This window comes from Cynocephalus volans, chromosome 3, assembly GCF_027409185.1.
Source record: "Cynocephalus volans isolate mCynVol1 chromosome 3, mCynVol1.pri, whole genome shotgun sequence".
NCBI lineage: Eukaryota > Metazoa > Chordata > Mammalia > Dermoptera > Cynocephalidae > Cynocephalus > Cynocephalus volans.
The window spans coordinates 175,882,488-175,903,541 of NC_084462.1; the positions used below are offsets into that span (position 1 = coordinate 175,882,488).

The following is a 21,054-nucleotide window of genomic DNA, read 5'->3' on the forward strand; positions in this document are numbered from 1 at the left end:
CATCCATCTATACAGACTGGTGAGGTTTTGTACATTTCTCCCAGAAAACCCTAAGGAAGGGGATTTGGGGCGAGGAGCCAAGAGGGGGGCTCAGAGTGAAGCTAAAAGAAAGGGGCAAGTTGGAGTGTAGCGATGAAGGGGCTGATAGCTCCTCCACCCAACCCTGTGATCTCTGTGGATCTCTGAGATAATACTCACCCGACTCAATTCCCCAGACCCACCCTGGCACGTACTATGTGTTCATTTCATGTGACTTGGTTTTTTGAGTTCTTATGACGTGTCGCTTTGTGGGGGTTGCTAAGTGTTTGGAATAGGAGCTAGTCTTTTTAATTCCCAACTGGTATTATGCATGTTGAAGGGAAGGACCATGCCTTAGACTTTCTTTTTCTCCACACAGTGTTTAGCACAAAAAGCATGGCTTTGATAGGACTGAGCTTCTTAGGATTCCCTGAAGCTTTCTTTACCTATATGAACAAAAATTAAAATTAAACACAACTGTATTTACGTATGAACAAAAACATTACAAGTGGTGTGTGTGTCTCAGCAAATTTTTTCTCCTCTCCGGGCCTCAGTTTTTCTATCAGTAAAATGAGGCCATTAGACTGGGGTTCTCAGAGGAACTTCTGGCTCCAAGCCCCTTTGGGTTCTAAGACTCCTCTCTGAGAATATTTTTTTCCCTATAAACTGTTATTTCACAGAACCTTGGTCTTTCCTCCCCTTCCAATGGCCGCTTTCCCACCCAGTCCTTGCCTACCAGCCAGGCACCTCCTGGCATGCTCTACCCACCTGTCTTTCTTTGCTGGCTCTGGAAGAGAAGGATCCTAGCCCCTCCTGGTTTTTCAGACAGAATCCTGATGAGTACAGATCCTGCCTCATTTGCATATTAGCACTGGTGCCCATCTGAACCCAGCTGTGTGCAGCGTAAGGTGAAATATAGCTTCCCCAGCCCGGCCATGGCTTCTCCCTGCGGCTCACCGAAAGCTGTGAGTGGGCCCATGCTGCATGTGCATAATCTCTGCTTTGGCTGTGGGTGGGCAGAGGGTGAGCTTACTTTCTTTTCAACTGTGTCTCTGTGTTTCTTTGGGTTTCCTTCAAGATTAGCAGGTTAGCTGGGCTAAACAGCTATTTGAAGTGACTTGGCCAGGCCCTGGACTGGCATCTCAGGATCTCTGGGACTTGAGTCTTGAACCCGAATCCACCCTCTTGCCCACCCACTCAGGACCATTGTGTGTCAGCAGCAACCTGTGGGAACCTGCCCAGGATCCCCTTCATCTCCTGCAGGATAAAGGTCTAGCTCATTACGTGGTATTGGTGTTGAAGGCCTGCTCCCTCTGCCCCTAGGCCCTCCATTACACCCACCTTCCAGCCCCCATACTTACCTGCCTGCTCCTAAACAAGCCAGGCATTCTTTTGCTCCTGAGCCTTTGCACTTTCGGTTTCTTCTGTCCTCTCTGGCTCTCCAGGGGCGGGAGGGCGGTGCAGAGCCCCCCTCTGTGTTCTTGTAGCCCAGTGTGTCTGCCTCTGGAACTCACATCTGTCCCCTCCCTGGGGCCCCAGTTCAGTGCCTGCAAACAGTGCATGCAAAGAGAAGAAGGCCCAGGGCCAACATGCCTTTAATCCCCTTTGTCGAGAACTTCAGTTTTAAAAACTTGCTGAATCTTGCCACAGCTGTATTTTGCAGAGACTTGAGATTAGGAAGAAAGGCCAGTTTTCGGGGATCGTCGTGGCACCTTTAATGGAAGCAATTAAGAGGAGAGCTAGTGCAGGTTTTTATTGCTATTGCTGCTGCCGCCACTGAAGGCTCTCTCAGGAGGAAGCCTCTCATATCCCCCTGTGGAAATGAAGAGGAAGTTGGGCTGCCTGTCAGCCAGGCTGGCTTTGTCACAGTGGGTGCTGTGGCTGGCTGCCCCTGTAGAACCCCCACCTCTGCCTCCTAGCCCTCCATCTGCCCCTGCCGGGTCTCCTAGGTGCCCACTCTCTCCTTCCACTCCTTGATCCGGATAGCTGGAAGAGCAGAGGGGCTAAATTGAGTTTATATAGCTTCCCCTGTATATATTTAGAGATAAGAAGTTCATTTAGGGATTAGGGGCTGCTTCTTGTCTATGCATCATTAAGCATACCACATCTGCTACTGAGCTAGCAATCAGCAGAATATTGAGAAAAGTTATAAAGAAATCTTTGTGTTGGTTCATTTTCATTCCCAACTCCCCATGTCCCGGCTCTAAGACTTTTATGAACAACGGTACAGAAAGAAGTGGAGCCGGGGCTGTTGAAGCCAAGCCTTGGGAGCTGGGACTGGATTCAGAAGTGAAAGTAATTCAACTTTAACCTGCCACCTTCACGTGGTATGTGAGCCTCCATGGGGGGCAGGAGGGACAGTGGTGTTGAGGAGAGAGGACAGTGGTGTTGAGTGATCTGAGGAAAAGCTGTGCATGCATTCTCCCACGGTGGCCATGCCAGGAGGGCATGTCACTTGGTCGAAAGCCAAGGGTCCTGTGGCAGTCCTGAGCACTGCTCTGTGGTCCGAGTCTGGAGGCCAGACTTAGGTACCATCTCCCTGGGTGATCTTGACCAAGCTACTTCTCTGTGGTCCTCAGTCTCTCAGTCTGTAAAATGAGGGCATCGGACTATGTGGTCTTGCTTTGTGAGTGGTTGAGAGGACTAGGGAGAAGGTGAGAAAGTGCTGCACAGAAAAGGTTCTTAGTAAATGGTGGTTTGGATGCTGCTGCTGTGGCAAGTGGCTCTCCCTGGTCCCTGCTGCTTCCCTGCTCAGCAGGTACCCCTGGGTTTGGCTTTCCCACCTTAGTGGCTGTGCTGGGAAAGCAATAGACACAGGTCTTTGGTTCTGGAGGCTCAGAGCTGAAAACTAGGTTCCCGTGGGCTCTTCCTAGAGCAGAGGTGGGTCTGCTCCCTCTCTGGCTCCTACACTAGACCCAGAGAACTGAGTCTTCTGCCCCTCTCCCTGGGAAACGCTGGTGAGCCTGGCCCCCAGGGCCCTCAGTCCCTTCCCAGGGCAGCTGTTCCACAGTGTGATATATTGCAGGTTAAACTGCAGGTGTCACTGTTAGCCCTGAAATGGGGGCTCAGCTGGGCCGACCCCTAGGCAGCCTACAAAGGAATCTTCCTAGTTTAGCAACTTGGCTGGCCAGGGAGCCCCCTTCTCTCCCACTACCCTCTCCCCAGCTTTAAGGAGGTTGCCCACCCCTAGATAAAGTAAAGATACTGATCTACCACCAACAGGCCCCAAAGCACTGTTTTCCAAGGTAAGCAAATGGTTCTCTCAATGCCTGCAGTTATGACAAATGCTCAAAACTCAGGCATCTGTGGGATCAGCATTTAACCTCGGCTGACCTCCCAGGAAAGAGGGGCACGTGGTAGGGCCCTGCAGAGGAAAGGTAGAAATGCTGATATGGGACCTGGTACCCAGCAGGGCTGACTGCTGGGGACCAGGGAGGCCGAGCACAGCCAGTGGTCACTGCAGGCTGGGCCGGCTGGGGGGCCCTGGGGCCTGGCCATGAAAGGAAGAAGCCAAGCAGTTTTGAGGGAAGGAGCAAGGGAGGAGAGACCTGAATAAACAAGGGTGTTCACACTCGGTTCCTTGAACCTCACATGGTGGCACCCGGCCCCCTTAGACACTGCCAACAATTTAGAGGTTCAGGAGTTATAGATGAGAAAGTCCCCCTCATAAAAGTGTACTTTTAAAAATTACCAGCGGGTGCTGTTTTTCCAGAGAATTTAACCCCAGAAACCATAGCCCCCTGGTTGTCCTATTCTGCTACTGGCTAACCCCAGAAACCATAGCCCCCTGGTTGTCCTATTCTGCTACTGGCCAAGAAATGCCTGCCACCACCAAACAACCCCAGGAACCCAGAGCACAGCGGGGGGGGGGGGGGGGGGGGGCAGGGACACAGACTATTTCGTGTGTGTGTGTGTGTGTGTGCGCGTGCGTGTGCGTGTGCGTGTGTGTGTGCGTGTGCGCGTGCGTGTGCGTGTGTAGCAGGGACACAGAAGAAAAACAAATTTTTGAATAAGAATGGTCCATGTTCCATGACCGGAGGGCAAATGCAAATGTCTGTTTTCAGACACAGACTGGTGAATTCTTATTAGGAGTTCGTGACTGCGCCTCCAAGCGGGACGCGTTACATATTCATAAGTGTGAGGGACCAGGCTGCCCACTTCAGGTGTGGCCTTCGCAGCACCCATGTCCCTTTTTAATCTCGGGGGAAGAAGAAGAAGGAAAAAAACCCATGACTAGCCACATTTGGTCTGTTTTCTTCAGTTGCTAAAGTGTTAAGGGAACAGGAGATAAAAAGATGCATGCAAAAAAAGAAGCAGCCGCGGCGATACTCCACAAAGATCTTTTTAGTGTCAACTTAAATGTACACAAATAGCGGATGATGATCTCTTTTATTGGACTAACATTTATCCAGTAATATCCACACACTTTTAAAACCATTGAGGCCTCCTCTTCAGGTGTTCATTTGAATAGAAATAGCTGAATGAGTGTTTTTATAATTGATCCCCTGAGAACTGAATGTCTAGTGCTGCATAACCAACATTTTCCCATTGCTGGGTTTTTTTTTTCCCCCCAAATTGCCACTCTGCAAAATTAGGATTTTGTACAGTTTTGATAAGAGAATTAACCTCCCACATGCCAAACTCCCTGAGTATAAGGGGCTCCCAAGGAGCTGGCCTATGCTGGCTCGGCTTTGACACCAGGCCACTTCTGGGGGCTTTGCTCCTTCTTGGTCTCAGCAAGAAAACCTCAGACATCTGGTGGAAGGTGGATCTGATGGAAGTGACTGGAGGCAAAGAGAGGGGAGGAGGTTTCCTCACACACACGGAGGTTCCTGGGCCCCAGTCCTGCGCTTCTGACTTTTCCTTTTGCTGAGACACCCAAACGGTCCACTGGCCTGATTTGGCTGTAGATACTTGGAGTTCTGGATCTTGAGGAAGACATGGAAAGATTTTTCTTTCCTCCCCTCAAGTGCTTCCTTTTAGTCTTCCCTCTAATCTTCAGGTTATAATCATAATACATGCTTATTATAGAAAATTCAAAAAATATGTAGAAGTATAAAATTGAAAAGAAATATTCCACCCCGAGTCCACCACCCAGGGATAAACACTGTGTATTTCCATCCAGTCTTTTTCTGTGTGTGTTTAAAAAAAAAAGAAAAGAAAAGAAAAGAAAATATATATATATGTGTGTGTATGAAATTGGGATCATACTGTGAACATATAGTTCTGTAACCTGTGTATTTTTTCCCATTTAATAGTATATACAAAGCATCTCCCATGTCTTTAAGCACCATTTGTCAGCATCAGTTTAGCTGGCTGCACATACAATCATCAAATGGCTGTAGTTGAATGAATTTAATTACCCCCCTATTGATGGATAGTTGGGTGGGGAACTTTCTCTTTTGACTGTGTAAAAAGGAAATGACAGTCTCTGGCCATTTTAAAGGGAGGCATACTTAAACTAGGGTAAGAAAGTTATTTAAGGAAAAATTCTCCGTTTGGGGCCTAGAAGTGATGGAAAGAGGTTTCTTGCAGAAGAAACTGACCAGTAAGTGCGTCTTCAGTAAGACAGTCCGCAGCGATCAGAGCTGGTGGGAAGTACTGGAGATGGCTGGCTGGGCTCGCTGTCACTCTTGGTCTATGCTGCCCTCAGCCTCCACGTGTTCTGTATTAGGCAGGCTACTTTCAGCTGCAGGTAACAGAAACCCCAACTCAACTAGCTTCAAAAGTGAGTACGCTGTATCACATGATTTCCTGACGTGGCAGCCCCAGGCTGGCCAATTCAGCAACTGCAACATTGCATATCGGCTCTTGGTGGCAAATTGGCTTCCCCAGTCCAGGCATGCCAATCAGGCACAATGAAGTCCAAAGGTAGAAAAGGGACTGTTTTTTCGAATGAATTTTTTTTTTTTTAAATCAGTAAGGACAATCTTTTCCAGAAGTCCAGGCTTCTTCCCCTATTCTACTCCCTTCCACTCTCATTGGCTAGAACCACCCATGCCTAAGCTAATCACTGGCAAGGAGAAGGGGACCCATTCCCTCCAGGCTGAGGCTGAGAGCTACCTTTCCGGTGCTTGGGATGTGCCCTCTTGCCCTTCCGGGCTTAGAACCTCTGGGCCCCAGCACCCCCACCTTCTCGAGGCTGCTTTTGGCTGTGGGAATTGACCTCTCTAATCTGCAGGTTCACCCAGACCCCAAGGCAGCCCTCACCAAGTTACCAGAGTGTTAATGGTCCCAGTCACATTGGGTCGTGGGGAGATATGGGTCCTGGGGTCCAATGTGAGACTTGGGCAGCCTTAGAGGTAGTCTTCCTAGATCCCACTGAGTGCCCTGGGAGCTTTTGTGACAGCCCTGCTTGGCAGGTCCCAAGAGGCTGCCTACTTGTCGCCAATCCCCTGGCCTACCCTTTGTGCTCAGCTCCCTGATTGCATGGTTCTGCCCTCTCAGTTCCATCCCTTCTACTTCCAGAAACAGTATATTGATTTTCCCACGGGAAACCTTCCTGAACAGGCAGCTCATTTGGGGGCCTCAGAGTGCTGGATGGCCAATCATGGCATCACATCCCCAGATCAATCTGATTGGTTGCTTGGGAGATGGGCATGTGGTCCAAAATTGGTCCAATAAGAGTTGATCTTGGGACATCTGCTGCAATTCATGGGATTGTAAGAGGTGTGCTTTCTTTCCCCTGGGATCTCCAAGATATAAGCATAGAGCTGGTAGGAGCCATCTCAACACCACAGAGGAGAGAGTCTGCCTGAGACTGAAGCCAATGCAGAGGAAAGCAGAGTTAGAAGATGGAGAGAGACCAGGTCTTGATGACATCAGTTGAACCCCTGGATCCAGCCATGCCTGAGGCAGTACTGAGACAGTTCTGAAATTATCATTTATGGAAACCAACAGTTTTCCGTTTCTCATAAACCAGTTTGAGTTGGGTTTTTGTTGCAACTGAAAAGACTCCTGACTAAATCACCTATCCAATAGGCTACTCTTCCCGAACCAGGGTCCCGTGGCCATGCATTGATAACCACCAATACTGTCTACATGCTGCAGCCATTGCACCCCTTCTGCCAAATTGGATCTATTCCCTGATGTTGTTCTTCCTTGTCAAGGAAAACCAGGCCCCCATGAGCCTGACTTTGCCACTTCCTTTGGGTGCTGAAGCTCAAACAGCTGGTCACCCCTCCTGGGGCCTCTTCCTCCAGTACACAGCTTCCATGCAGAAGGGCTGCTTCTCCAGTGCCTGTTGAATGGATCTAGTGTCCTCTTTTGGGAAAAAGTCAGGCAGAAACAGGAAAGGTATTTTTCCCTCTCTCTCTGCATCGACCCCTCCTAGGCTAGGCTTTCACAAATCTAGAGGTAGTTTCCTGATAATTCAGCTGAAAATTTTCTTGGCTCAGAGTCTGCTTCTTTGAGTTGCCCCCTCGAGCTCCTCTCATGACTCGGCTCCTTCCCGAGGCCCACGGACAGTGTGCATCTCTGCCCACATCACTGTTTAGCCAAGCTCGGCACATTTCCTGTGTTCATCCTTCTTCATAAATCATGCCTCCTGCCTGCTAATCACTGTGGACTCGTTTTGAGAGATGCTTTGCAATTTTCACTAGCTCTGCTGTCGAGAGGTCTCTGCTTCTTCTAGGCAGCAAGGGGCTTTCCCTTTAAAAGCCTGCATGTCCCATGTCCATGATGCTCACAGGGCCAGAAGGGAAAAGGAAATCGATGAAGCAGGCCTGGTGTGAGTTGGGGGTGGGGGAAAGTCTGCAGCAAAACAGGGCCTGTGACCTGCCCAGAGAGGCAGTCAGTTCTCAGGCCAGCCAATTCTCACTGTGTGAGAATCAGGTCCAGCATTTGTAGAGGTTACATTTCTAAAGGGAAGTTGAAAATTCCATGTTTTTATGTGAAATTTCCCATTAAAAAAAAAAAATTCTGGCAACAAAATAAAATAATTTAAATGCTGGGAAGACCAAAACTCTCTTGGATGACCAGTTTGTAACTTCTGGTGGGTTAATAAAGTGACAAGGCATCAGAGCACAAAGCACAGGATGGCCTCGTGGAGAGACACCAGGCTGGGAACCCAGAACCCAGAGGCCTGGGATCTGGTCCTAACCCGGACACTGTGTGACCTTGGGCAAATTATTGGGTCTCTAAAAATTTTTGGTTGTCTATATACATTTTCTTAACCCTTACAATAATCTCATAAGATGGACCTCATTATCTCCATTTTGCAGAATAGAAAACCCAGCTCAGGAGGCAGCTAGAAGGAGTGGAGCCTCTGCTCCTGGTGGTGGGCTGTTGGGGTCCCACAGGCCAACTTGCAGCTCTGAGCCTCTGCACTTTTCTGGGTTTTGGGGCAACCACCCTCTGGGTGAGGAAGAGCCTGATTGTCTATAGGAGCCTAGGCTGGTTGCAGAGTCCACACCCTCTGGGTCACAGGCAGCTTTTCTTCCTCTGGACTTGAGGTTTTCTCCCCTCCCTGCCCTCCCCTCTCTATGCTCAGCGTATTTTCTTCCGGTAGCCCCATTTTTTTTGCCATGTTCCTGGTTCTGGGTGATGTTTCAAACACTATTGGCACTGGGTTAGTAATTTCATTATTTAATTCGGAAAATCTCTAAGAGGAATATTGTGTATAAACATTTCTTCCCTATGAGCTTCTTTGCCCTGCGACTGGAACTGTAAGGGCACAGTCTTCATCGCCTTCCAATTTTCAGTGCTCTTTCCTTCACCTAAGGTCACGGTTCCTGAAAAGAGGGAGACTCAGAAGCTTGGGCATTTAGACCAATTAGCTCTTGGCACTGGCTTCTTGCTCATTTTTGTTCCATTAGTAGTGCTTAATAGTGAAAACAGTGACACATTGGCGTGTCCCCTTGCTTGTCCAAGGCCACACACTCTGAGAAGATCACTACAATTTTCAAGAGGCTTTAAGCTTTTATATTGTCCTTATAAAACAGAAAAGGGCAAGCGAGCTACCTGTATGATCCAATTTTACAGATGGAAAACAGAGGCCCAGCCAGCTTACGTAACTTGATCAGTAAACGCACATAGCAAAAAAATAGGTAAAACTTATTTGGCCCCAATTTTTGATCTTCAGGTGATGTCTCGTCCCCCTGCCCCCACTCAACCCTGCCCCCACTTGTCTTTGTTGGGGCATATTAACTAATTTGGACTTAGAAGCAGAACTTGCATTTTCCTAGAAATTGTTATCTAGCACGTGCTTTTTGTTCTGTCTCTCTCTGTTATCTCTTCTTCGGGAGTGGTTATTTGATTACTGGAATATACAAACCAGAGTGGGCCAGGACAGGGAAGACATCTGTTTGGTGATAGAGCTGGTTTGATTTGTCGTGAGACTTTGGAAGTTTTTCCTACTCTGGGGTTAGGATTCCCCATCTCCAAAATATGGTGGGGGCGGGGGGCAGGGAGCTGGAGAAGGCTAGCCCAAGTCACAGGAGGCAAATCGGCCACGTATAGGAAATTGGTTTACAGTTAAATTTGAATCAGTTGCCAACCCCCCCCCCCCTTTTTTTTTTTTTTTTTGGTGGCTGGGTGGTACCAGGATCCAGAACTCTTGACCTTGGTGTTATAACACCCCACTGTAACTGAGCTAACCGGCCCACCATGCCAACCTTTCAATCAGGAAAAGTCACATAAAAGGCTGGATTTTTTTTTTTTTAATTTATTTTATTTTATTTATTTATTTATTTATTTATTTTGTCCTATTTTTGTGACCGCAGCTCAGTCAGTGAGCGAACTGGCCATCCCTATATAGGATCCGAACCCGCAGTGGGAGCGCTGCTGCGCTCCCAGCCCCGCACTCTCCCGAGTGAGCCACGGGGTCGGCCCAAAAGGCTGGATTTTGAAGAATAATATCCTCCCCTCTACACGCCTGTCCTTGCCTGGCAATTACAGCTTAACCATTAGGCTGGACATGGGCATTTCCACTCGCCACCACCCCTACCTGCCACCCTCCCCCCCCGCCCCGCAGTGACACTTCCTGCCTGGTCCTGTAGGCCCAGGATTTGAGACCCTCAACTCAGTGGCCTCCAAGGGTCCAGCAGCCAGCCCACGGGGTCTCATGCTACCTTCACTAGAAAGCAGCTGACTGGTTTTTCCCAGTATGACTGGTTTTTCCCAGGCATACACAGGTATGCCTCAGTTTAAGAAAACCTGATGTATATTTTTTATTATTATGGAAACTCTAAAGGATAAGGACTCTTTGTAAGCACAGCTATATCATTATCACACTCCTTCCAAAATAACAGTAATTCCTTAATCATCCAAGTCAATTTCAGTGTCAACTCACACCAGCGATAAAAGGATGCCCATCTTGCTTGTCCTCAGGAAGGGCCAGCAGCTCCCTGGTTTTGGAATCAGAAGACTTGGGCTTTGGTCTTGACTTCCTTCCTGTTTTTGTTGTCGTTATGACCTGGAGCTGGCCACTAAATCTCCGAGCTTCAGTTTCCTCATCTGGGACATAGGAATAATCCTGAAATTTGTCTACTTCAAAAGATTCCTGTGGTGATCAAGTGAGAAGGCATCTATGCAAAGTATCGTGTCAATTTACAAACAGTGTTTGTAATAGAGAAAAAGCAGGATAAGCGCGGAGCGACGTGCAGCTGTTTTAGCCCCCACTGCTGAAGCTGGATAGTAAGTAAGGTAAGGATGAGATGAGCCCTTCGCATGCATGCACAGTAGTAATAAATGGTCAGCACATAAGCCCTCACTGTGTGCCTGTCCCCATCCTAAGCACTTCACATCTTGAGCTCATTTAAGGCTCGCCACACCTATGAGGTGGGGACCACTATGATCCTCATTTTCCAGATAAGGAAACTGAGGCACCTGCAGGGTGAGTGACTTGCCCAAGGTCACACAGCTAGTAAAGAGCAGAGACAAAACTCCACCCCAGGCCTGCCGGCTGTGGGATCGGTTCTCAGTCACTGCAGACGTCCCCTCGGGGCTTGGCCTCCCTCTTGGGGCTTGGCTCAAGCCCCCTGCCAGGGCTCGTCTGACCTCAAGGACGGCCCGCGCTTGCTCTCAGCTCCACCCAGGATGCTGCTTAACAGGAGTCAGTGACAGCAGTAGAGACTGTGTCTCCCTCTGTCCCTCCGCTGTGAGATGAACATGGTTATAACCACGCAAAACTGGCTGTGTGCGGTACAGAGGAAACGCCATTCGTTGTTCCCTGTTTCAATTTTTATTTGCTAGCGTCCCCTGGTGGGAGAAGCCGCCCAGGACTCCCGTCCAATTCTGTTGATGCTTTTTTTTTTTTTCCCTAAAAGATGACCAGTAAGGGGATCTTAACCCTTGGCTTGATGTTGTTGTCACCATGCTCTCCCAAGTGAGCTAAGCGGCCATCCCTATGTAGGGATCTGAACCCGTGGCCCTGGTGTTATCAGCACCACACTCTCCCAAGTGAGCCACAGGCCGGCCCTTCTGTTGAGGCTTTGATCCTGATGGCTCTTATGCAGCCAGGCCCTGGCGGGCCCCCATGCCAATCCTGGTCCACCTCATGTCCTCCCAGCGCCTGATTTCTCTTGATTTCTGCAGCTGAGTCACAGCAGTTTAGACACTGGACTCTTCCCTTGCTCTGGGTTTGCCCGGACTCGGAGGGTGGAGCAGAAAGAGCAGAGGGGCCTGTGGGAGCCATGGGGGAAACTGACGAGCTCCAGAGGTAGAGGCAAGAATGGGTTAATGATCCCTTCATTCTCTAGACCAGCCTTGGACCCTGCAGCATCCTGCCCAGAGGTGACCCCCACCCCCTTAGATGCCAGCCAGAGCTGCAGAACGTTCACCACCCTGAGAGGACCCACATATAGACGTGACCTCCTTTCCCCAATGGCCTTGCAAACCTCACCTCACATGCTTGTCTGGTGGCCACTGGATTTCATACCCCCAGCTCTTAGGACAGCTTATCTGAATTGATCTGCCAGTGCAGCCCCCTCCTGGCTTGTGGGGTTCTTCTGTGGTGTTAGAATAATTGAAAGAACAGCGCTCCCTGCTTGAGGGCGCCCTCCCATGCCGGTGGAGCTCCCTTTTGGAGTAATTTCAAAGTTTCAGGTTTTGGAAGATGGAGCACTGAGTTTGGGGGTAGAGAAGTGAAGGGGTTGAGTTGCTTTAAGAAAATAGGAGGCAGGCATTTCTAATAATCCTGAGAGGTTGGGAGCAGAGGCAGAGGGAAAAGAGCAGAGCAGAAGAGGAGAAAATTGCAGGGGAGGACTGTGAGGTGCTGGCCTTGGGCACGGAATTTAAGGGGTGCCCCAAATCTCAATAATCAAGAGAAATAGCATTTTAATGGCATGCTTTAACTCAAAATTAATGAAAAAAAAATCCATGGTGAACAAAATATCAAAATTTTAAATAAAGACAGGATCAGTCTCACTGATTTCTCATTTTGCCTCAGGTGCACTTGATCCTGTCTTTATTTAAAATTTTGATATTTTGTTCATCATGGATTTTCTCCCATTACTTTTTGCGTTAAGATACTATTTATCTTTATTTTTGGTGCCCAAGGCGAATGTGCCTCATCTGGGTCCCAGCGCTGGGAGCACACAGTGGGTGTTACCACAGATCTCTAGCTGTTTCTTCAGTGCGATGGGATTCCCTGCAGCCCCCTGACTTCAGTAAAATCCCTCCCATACACAAAGGCCTCACGTGAGCATTTTCTTGTGGAAATTAAGGGAAAATGCTGCTTTCAACACCTGCAAAATTTGCAAGAGGAGCAAAGACAGGCCATGGGAGATGACCCCGGGACTAAGCCATTCAGTGAACTGGGGAGGTGGGGACAGAGGTGGCCTTGTACCTTCCTCAGGCAGGGACATAGGAGCCCACACTGCATAGTGCGAAGAGTGCAGCCTCAGAAGCCCGCAGACCTGAGTTTGAGTTCCAGCTCTGCTCCCAGGGACCGGTTACTTCTTTGAGGTGCAGTCTTCTCATCTGCAAAATGGGAGAACAGCTTTCTCCCTGGTTGCTGGGAAGACAAAATGAGATCCTGATTCAGAGTGTGCTATTCGCATTGGGCACTTAATGCATGCAGGCCTGTTCCTGTTCCCCTCCCTTCTGCACTCCCTCGCTGCCTTCTCTGTGTGGTCCTCCATCCCCAAGGCAGTGCTTTTCTGATTTAAGACTTGGCCTCTCTGCATCCCATTTTATAGTTACTCTTGATTTGAGTGAGCATATCTCAAACATCAGTGTAGATGAAAGGGTGTAGTTGAAAATTTAGACCAGGAGCAGATCCAGGTTTTTGGAGTCTGGACCTTATACAATTTGGGGTACTCTCTCACAAAACTGTGAATTCCAAATTGATTGGGCTCAGGTCCTTGGAAGGTGCCTGGGCAGGTGAGGGGCCTGAAGATGAAGCATCATCAGCTTCTCAACAAATCCTCTTTGATTCATGTGTGTTAGAATTTCACGTGCAGTGAGCTGGGCTTGGGGACATTTGTGTTCCTGTGCCTAGACCCAATCCCTTCCTCCAACAGAGCCCTCCTTGGTGGCTTTCTGTAAGCCCCAGTACAGAGCCCGGGGAGGGGGAGGCCAATGGAGGTGGAGGGGGTGCCCCGGCCCCCTTCACTCAGGCCAAGGTTTGTCATTTCTGGGGTGAGCAGGGGCAAAAGCCCTACAGCTGACCAAGGCTGCTCTTGAAATCTGGCCGATGTCCTTTCAGAAGCCTCCATTACAAGTCATCTGCAGTGGGACTTTGAAGCTGCCCTGGCCTGTAGGCTGCAGCCAGGCAGCAGGGAGCTGGGGTCCAGGCTGTCCCCTGCCAGGCCCGCTTGAGCGTGCCCAGCTCAGGGATGAGGTTTCCTGCTCCAGCGCCTTCCTGGCCCCAACCATCCGCCTCCCTGATCATCTTGTCCCCCTCCCCCTCCATCTTCTCCCTTTTACCTTTCTCTTCCCCCTCTAGACTTCTCCCCCAGAGGGGTCTGCTAGAGACTACAGAACTCCCCTACCCCCCGCCCCATGCACACACAGGCCCAGCTGAGGCATTCTGGTGATGACGGAGCTGTCCAGTTGCCTGCAAAGGGCTGACAGCAGACACAGCCCTGGTCGGGCAGAGCAAGTCCCCGGCCAGCTGGTGAGGGGATGGGCCCGAGCCAGGTAATTATTGCCTGGTGCAGAGGTCGAAAGCCGCAGAGCGGCTGATGTACTAATGAAACACAAATGGGACATCTGTGTTCGGGAGTTCAGCAAACCATGGAAAACCCAACTTTGCCAAGAGTTTATGTACTACCGAGAGCAGAATCACTCCTCCTAGCTAAGGGAGCAGTAAACACACCAGAAACCGTTTTTTCCCCTCTGCATCTCCACACGTTCTTTATCTGGAGGGTGTGGCAACTTTTTTGTCCCTGGGAAATCGTGGGAGCTGTAGGTGTGTTAGCACGCGAAGAGCCTTTCCCTGTGGCCTGAGAACCCCTGCGTCAGGGCTCAGGAAAAGGTGGCGAGGGTGTTTGCTTCCCCAAAGGACTCGGCTCATGACTTGGTCTGGGCAGATCAGGATGTTTGCCCTTCTCCAGCAGTGTCCATGTGCTGGGCATGAGGACCTTCTGAAGCAGAGCCGAGGGGACCGTGGCAGAGGACTGAGTCCTACATGTTTAAGAATACTAGGGGGTAGGGCCGGCCTGTGGCTCTCTTAGGAGAGTGCAGTGCTGATAACACCAAGGCCACAGGTTAGGATCCTATATAGGGATGGCCGGTTAGCTCACTGGCTGAGCGTGGTGCTGACAACACCAAGTCAAGGGTTAAGATCCTCTTACTGGTCATTTTTATATAGGATAAAAAAAAGAATACTAGGGGGATTCTCAGAAAGAGGATGGTGCTAAGAAGCCTGGGTTCTTTCGGGCCTGCTGTGCACTCCCTGTGCAAGTGCATACCTCCCGGCCTCAGAGTCCACGCCTGGAAAATAAGGTTGTGACCAAGGCCCCTGTCTCCATTCTGATTCTTTTGGTGGAAAGCAGCAGAATCTGGCTCTTACTCTCTTAACCCACAAAAGCGACTCTCCTGGCAATAGAATAGAATAGAAGGAGGAATAGAAGGAGGTGCAGGCTCAGGAAGAACAGGAACAGAGCAGCCACAGGGACCAGGGCAGCAGGAGGTCCTGCCCTTACTTGAGTCAACCCCAGTACCCCCTGCCCCAAGTCCTGGTATCACTGTGTGTCACTTCCCCAATTTTGGGCTGGGGGCAGACTCTTCAGCTCAGTCACTTGGGTGTCTTTCCCGGGAGTGGAGTGTCTACTCAGGGTCTGTCTCTGTATCAGAGGCTACTTCTGGAGAGGGGAACCGCAGGGAGTCAGCTGGCCATGAAGTGACTACTGCAGCACTGCAGTGTGCAATTGTGAATGGGGTGTGCCTGTCCTCCTAGGGTCTGAAGCCAGGACAGGCCGGGGTCCTGACCCCCTGCTCTGACCTGACTCCTTGCTCCTGACTCTGTGCCTCACTCCCAGCCCCTCCCTCACCTTGGGGACCCATGCTTGAGCAGGGGACCAATGCTTTTGAGAGCACACCTTGACCATGGTCCACATTTGCCCTTGGGACGCTGCTGCTTCCGTAACCATGATGACCAACATGTACTGGGTGCCTAGCCCTAGAGCCTCCCAGATTGTTTGTTGGGTGCTGAGGGCAGAATTGGGGCTTTAGCTGGCACACAGGGATGGAGGATGGGTTTCCTGAGGCTAAGGCTGGGCTGTGCAACCCTACCCGGCTGTTGGGGCTGAGAGCCAGACCACATGGAAATCCACTCTGCCAGCTGAGGCTGTCACTGCAGCGATGCCTGTGCAATGCTGGTCCTAGAGGGCCAGAGAGTGACCACAGTGAGGGGCATGGGGCCAAGAGTGTGCTGTTGGGGGGTGGCTCAGAGCAGAAGCAGGTCAGGGGCAAGGAGAGTGGAGGGTCCCTGGTGGCCTGGCAGGGCCTTCCTGGATATGGTGTCCTCCCTCCCAACTCCCCTAACTCCTATACCAGTCAGTCGCATCCCTAGGCAGGAGGAGGGGGATTCATGGAGAGCATCTTAGGTGTTTTCTAGGACAACAACTTTAGCAGACCCAGCATGTGACTGGAGGCCCAGGGTGATGGGCAGCAAGCTCGCCAAAGGGTGCTGCTTTCCGGGCTGATGCGAGCCCGTGGCTCTTGGGTGTACAACACCAAGGACAGGATTGTGCATCTTTCCTATTCCAGGTTTTACCAGTTTCATCACTATTTTCTCAGTGTCATTAGGCAATGCTAAGAGTGCTTCCTTGCAAGTAGATGAGAATGTTCACACTCAAAGCTCTTGTGTAAGCAGGTGTGGCAGGCAGTCTTGTTGCTTGCTCCAAATCCATTCTTCTTCCTTCCCTGCTGGTGGATTCTGATTTGTTCAGGGTCCCCCTTCATCCCGCTGGTTGAGGCTTTGGGAGAGCTGGCTCCACCTCCAGCTGCAGAGAGTGAATTGTGCTTGTATGAGGTTTCCATTCCCCTTGACCTTGAATCTGGTCATCCAACTTACTGGTCAGGAGTTGGCCCCACCTCGGGGTCTTCAGTATGTGACGTAGTAAAACCCCTCATCGTTTAAACCTCTTTGAGTTTGTGTTTCTGTTACTTGTAGCCCAAAGCATCCCAGCTGATCCCACATGTGATGAATAACTTTCTGCTTTTATGGGAGATTGACTCTATCTGCATGAAACCCTGCACAGGTTATAAACAGGTCCATGGATGCTATGACATTAGATCCTCACAACAGCCCTGAAGCAGGGAGGGGGGACATCAGCTCCGTGTCTCAGATGAGGGCAGCTAAGGACCCTCTAGAACTAGAACTCAAACTCAGAAGGGAGGGATTGGAGGGCAGCAGACGAAAGTGCAGGGTCGTCCCATGACCTGACAGCTGACAGTAAAACTGAAGCTGCACTTGAGTTGGACAAAACCACACTGGTCTGTGCAATACCAGCGGGTGCAGCATGGCCCAGCACTGGGAGGGGCAGGGATGGTGCCCTTAATAATAATAATAACCACCCAGCATTTATTAGCTGCTTGCTCTGTACCAAACACAACGTATGATCTCACTTAATCCCTACAGAATCTCTAGAAGGTTGTTCTTTATTATTAACCTTCTCAGATGAGGAAACTGAGACACAGAAATGTAAATGGGGGCATCTGAATAGGATCTCAGTTCCATCAGAGATTTTAATCATTGTGCTAAACAAACACGGTGACCTGTCCATTCAGAAGGTAAGCAAATGCTGGAATGGAGCTCTTGCCTTAGCCGAAGAGGGAGAGGCAACATGTTGATTCACTGTTGAGTGGGCACCTCCTCCAGGTGGCACTCCAGACCCTGCACTGTGAGCTGCTCATGGTGGGACCTTGTCTCAATTGCTCCAGCCCCCCGGAGCCTGGCACAGTGCCTGGCACACAGGAGGTGCTCCACTGGTGTTTGTTAAATGAATGAATGAATAAGCAACTGTATTTGTGGCTGGACTATGCTGAGCAGTTGTTTAGAATGAGAAAATTCATTGTGGACCCACAGGGGCCTTAGAGTAGAGGCCTGTCATAAAACAAATGTAGAAACAGGATCAGAGAAGGTCTAAGATCATGCAGTGAGTTGGGAAAGAGTCAGGACTAGAATTTGGGTCTCCTGACAGCTTTCCAGTCCAGTCCAGGGGTCCTTCATGTTTTATTTGCAGGAACCACCACATGGTCAGGAGCCATGTGGTCAGGAGAAGGAAGTGGTGGGCGTGCGTGTCTGCGGGGAAGGGAGTAGAAGAGGGGAGGAGAAAGCATGAGCAAGTCCTCCATGTGAGAGAGAGGAAGCTGCCAGGAGCTGTGCCCCCCCCACCCCCATTCTCCAGGCCAACTCAAGAGAGTGGCCATGCTAGAGGAGTTGTTGTCGGTGGCTAGCCTCTCGGGCTGGTGTGCTGACAGCATGTCAGGGAAGAGGAGCAAACCCAAAGTAAGGGACTTGGGGTTGCATCTGGAGCAAAGAGATGTCCACAGTCTTGCCCTTGAGTTGAGAGAGGGTGGCTAGGACAGTGGTTCCTGGGAGTTTCCCTGGCCCAGGAGCCCGCTGTCACCCATCTGAGCTGGCAGGCCCAATGTGAAAGGCTCTGTGGGGCTTGACTTTGTACTGCCAGCAATGAACTTTGCACAAAAGTGCTCTGTAGGCAGAAAGAGGAGTAGCAAAAAGGCTTTCATGTGCTATTTCAGGATTGCTGGCCCTGAACATTTATCACTTACTGATGCATATAATTTGCCTGATGACTCAGTTTCATATATTTTAGTTTCCAAAGATAAACAGTTTTTGCATATTTCCTGCAAATGGGGGTTATATTTAATAATCTCTCGGCGGGAGTGTTAGATGCTGAGGACAGAGAGTTAGAGGAAGGCAGAGGCGTTAGGACAACTTGGGCACAGTGGTCTGGGGTCTTGGCACATACTTAAAATTTGGGCAGGAGGTGGCTTCAGCTTGCAAGACCTATGGGAAGAGGTCCAGAGGGCTGGCACAAAGATGGAGTTGATTTAAGAGGTGGCTGAATTGAATGAGTACAGGCGTTGGTGCCTGTTTTTGAGGTCCAAGTGGTTGTCAGGGCAAATCTGGGCTGGACATCAGGGTGGAACATTAGGGTTTTCAGGCAGAGAGGGCTCACCTACTGTCCACACATTCCATACCTGGCCCTGGCTGGCCTGCTCATCAGCCCTCCTCACAAGCAGGTCAGCCCAAGTGCAGTGACATGTTTTCCTACCTTTCTTCCCCTTTAGACAGTCAGAACCTTGAGTTGGCACATGAGGAGATGGTATGGAAACCCTAGAAAGTAATACAGTCAACAATGTGGGCAACTGTGGGTTCCAGTTTCAGTTCTGTGACTGATTTGGGAGCGACTTTGAATGGAAAGTTTAATCTTTTTGAATCTTGGTGGTAACATCTACCTTGCAGAGTTTCTCAAAAGTTGGGATGATATAGCACACGTAAAAGCACCTAGCATGATGCCTGGCGTGTAGTAGATGCTCGGTAAATGCTTCTCCCCTGAAATGTGTTAGATACTCAGAGTGATTAGAAGTACGTGCCATAGGTTTCTATCCTGATGGAATTTCTGTCTAATTGAGGGGGCAAAACACACCCTCAGGGAAGTTAAGCTGTAATAGCCCAAGAGAGGGTTGGATTCAATTGTGATACTCATTAAGACTCTTTGGGTGGCAAGTGACAGAAACCCAACTCAAATAACTTGACTGGATTCTTATAACTGAACAGACCAAGGGCAATTGGCTTCTGCCACAACTGGCTTCAGGGGCCCAGCTGGTCTTGTGCTTGCTGGATCTAAGAGGGCTCTGTCCCCTGTGGTGCCAAGACAGCTTCCAGAGGCTTCATGCTCACATCTACCTTCTCAGAAGCACCAATGGGAACAAATTCTCTTTCCCTTAAGCCCAAATGAGAGGCTTAGAAATGAATCTCATTAAGTCAGTTGGCCTGGCCTGGATCACGTGCAAATCCTTGAACCAACACCTATGGCCAGGAGGTTACCAGTTGAAGTGGGTATAGATTATATTATTGCTCTCAACTCTGCATTCTCCTTTTCTGTGAGAGATGCACATCTCCTCTCATCCCGCATGACTTGCAGTCCTCCTGTGGGTGGCGTTTGCCTCCCCCTGCCACTGGCCTTGAGCTTGGCACGGGACTCGCTCTGGCCAACGGCGTGTGAGCAGATGTGTACGCCATGTCTGAGTGCAAACTTTGACATTATGGATTTCTGTCAGCTCTCTTCCTCTTTTCTTCCTCCAGAAGGGACTGTCCCAAACAGAGGCTGCTCCTTCAACCTGTACCTAAATATGAGGAAGACACATGCAACAGAGCTGCAGCTAACCTGAAGTCTATGTAAAATATGTGCAAGAGATGAATGTTTGTAAGTCACCAAGATGTGGGGATCACCTGCTGCTGCAGCACCTCCAGTGAAAGCTGACCGATACCAAAAGGGAGTGGGCGCTGGGCAGGCGGAAACAACACGTGCCCCAGAGAAGTTGTGGGCGATAGAAACCCAAAGCTCTGGGAATTCAGAGAGGAGGCCCCCATGCCTGGCTTACGGCTTGAGAAAAGAGTTGGTGGCCCATCACTTTTGGTGAATTTATTGAACTTGCTGAGGCAGCAAAATATCTGATTCTCTGGGCCATTACTCTACAGGTCAGATTGCGAGTCCTGTCCCCGATTCAGTGTTCCTTGAGGGTTTCCTTTCCACACAGTCCTGATCATATTACCTCCTTGCTTAGAATCCCTCAGTAGGTCCCCACTGCCCCAGGATAAAGTCTAGACCCCCAAGCACGGCCCGCATGGCCCACCTTGACCTGTCCCAAGTCCGGTCATTGTGTGTGCTAGTAAACAGAAATACGCATTTCCTGAGGTCCACGTCTCCACTGTGGCTACCCTCACTACCTGCCGTCACCCTCAGCTGAATTGTGGCTGTAACCTCCTGTCTGTTTCCAGTCACCTCCCCTCCAATTCACTGTCCACCAGTAACTCCTGTGATGTCTTCTAAAATGTACATCAAGTCTCATTGCCACCCGTGGCATACTGTCACGTGTACAATAAAAGCCAAGCTCCTTGTTGAGGCAGCTGGTATTTTATGGAACTGACCACAACCATATCTCCCATCCCCCATGCTCTTACAGTGTGACCCTGACACTCCTCCCATGGGCGGAGAGGGATCTATGTCCCCTCCCCTCGAATGTGGGTGAACTTGGGACTGGTGGAAAAGACACTTCTTCTGAGGCTAGATAGTAGCGGATGACACAGCTTCTGCCTGGCTTTCCTGGGACACTCACTCCTGGAAACCATTCACCAGCCTGGGAGAAACCCTGAGCAGTGTGTGGACAGGCCCATGGGAAATGGAACGTAGGGCTCAGGCCTACAGCCGGAGCCACCCGTGGGAATGAACCATCTTGGATGTGAACTCTCCAGCCCTCGGTCCAGCTGCCCCAGCGGACACCATGTGGCTAAGCAGCGGACACTATTGGCTAAGCAGTCTTACAGACAACAGGTGACATCAGGAAGCAAAAAGAAGGGGAGAGAAGTGGCCGGAGGTTGGAAATAACACTTCCTAT

The 21,054-nt window shown here is 50.1% G+C and overlaps 1 protein-coding gene across 1 annotated transcript in view; it reads left to right on the forward strand.

Annotated features, from left to right (window-relative positions):
* PAPOLA (poly(A) polymerase alpha) overlaps positions 1 to 20,709 on the forward strand; it is an 89,893-nt gene extending 69,184 nt beyond the window's left edge. The window contains exon 23 of the mRNA XM_063092272.1: positions 19,742 to 20,709. Within this exon, the coding sequence (XP_062948342.1) occupies positions 19,742 to 19,786 (45 nt within the window). The 3' untranslated portion in view covers positions 19,787 to 20,709. The remainder of the gene's footprint in view (positions 1 to 19,741) is intronic.
* Positions 20,710 to 21,054: the final 345 nt, after the last annotated feature.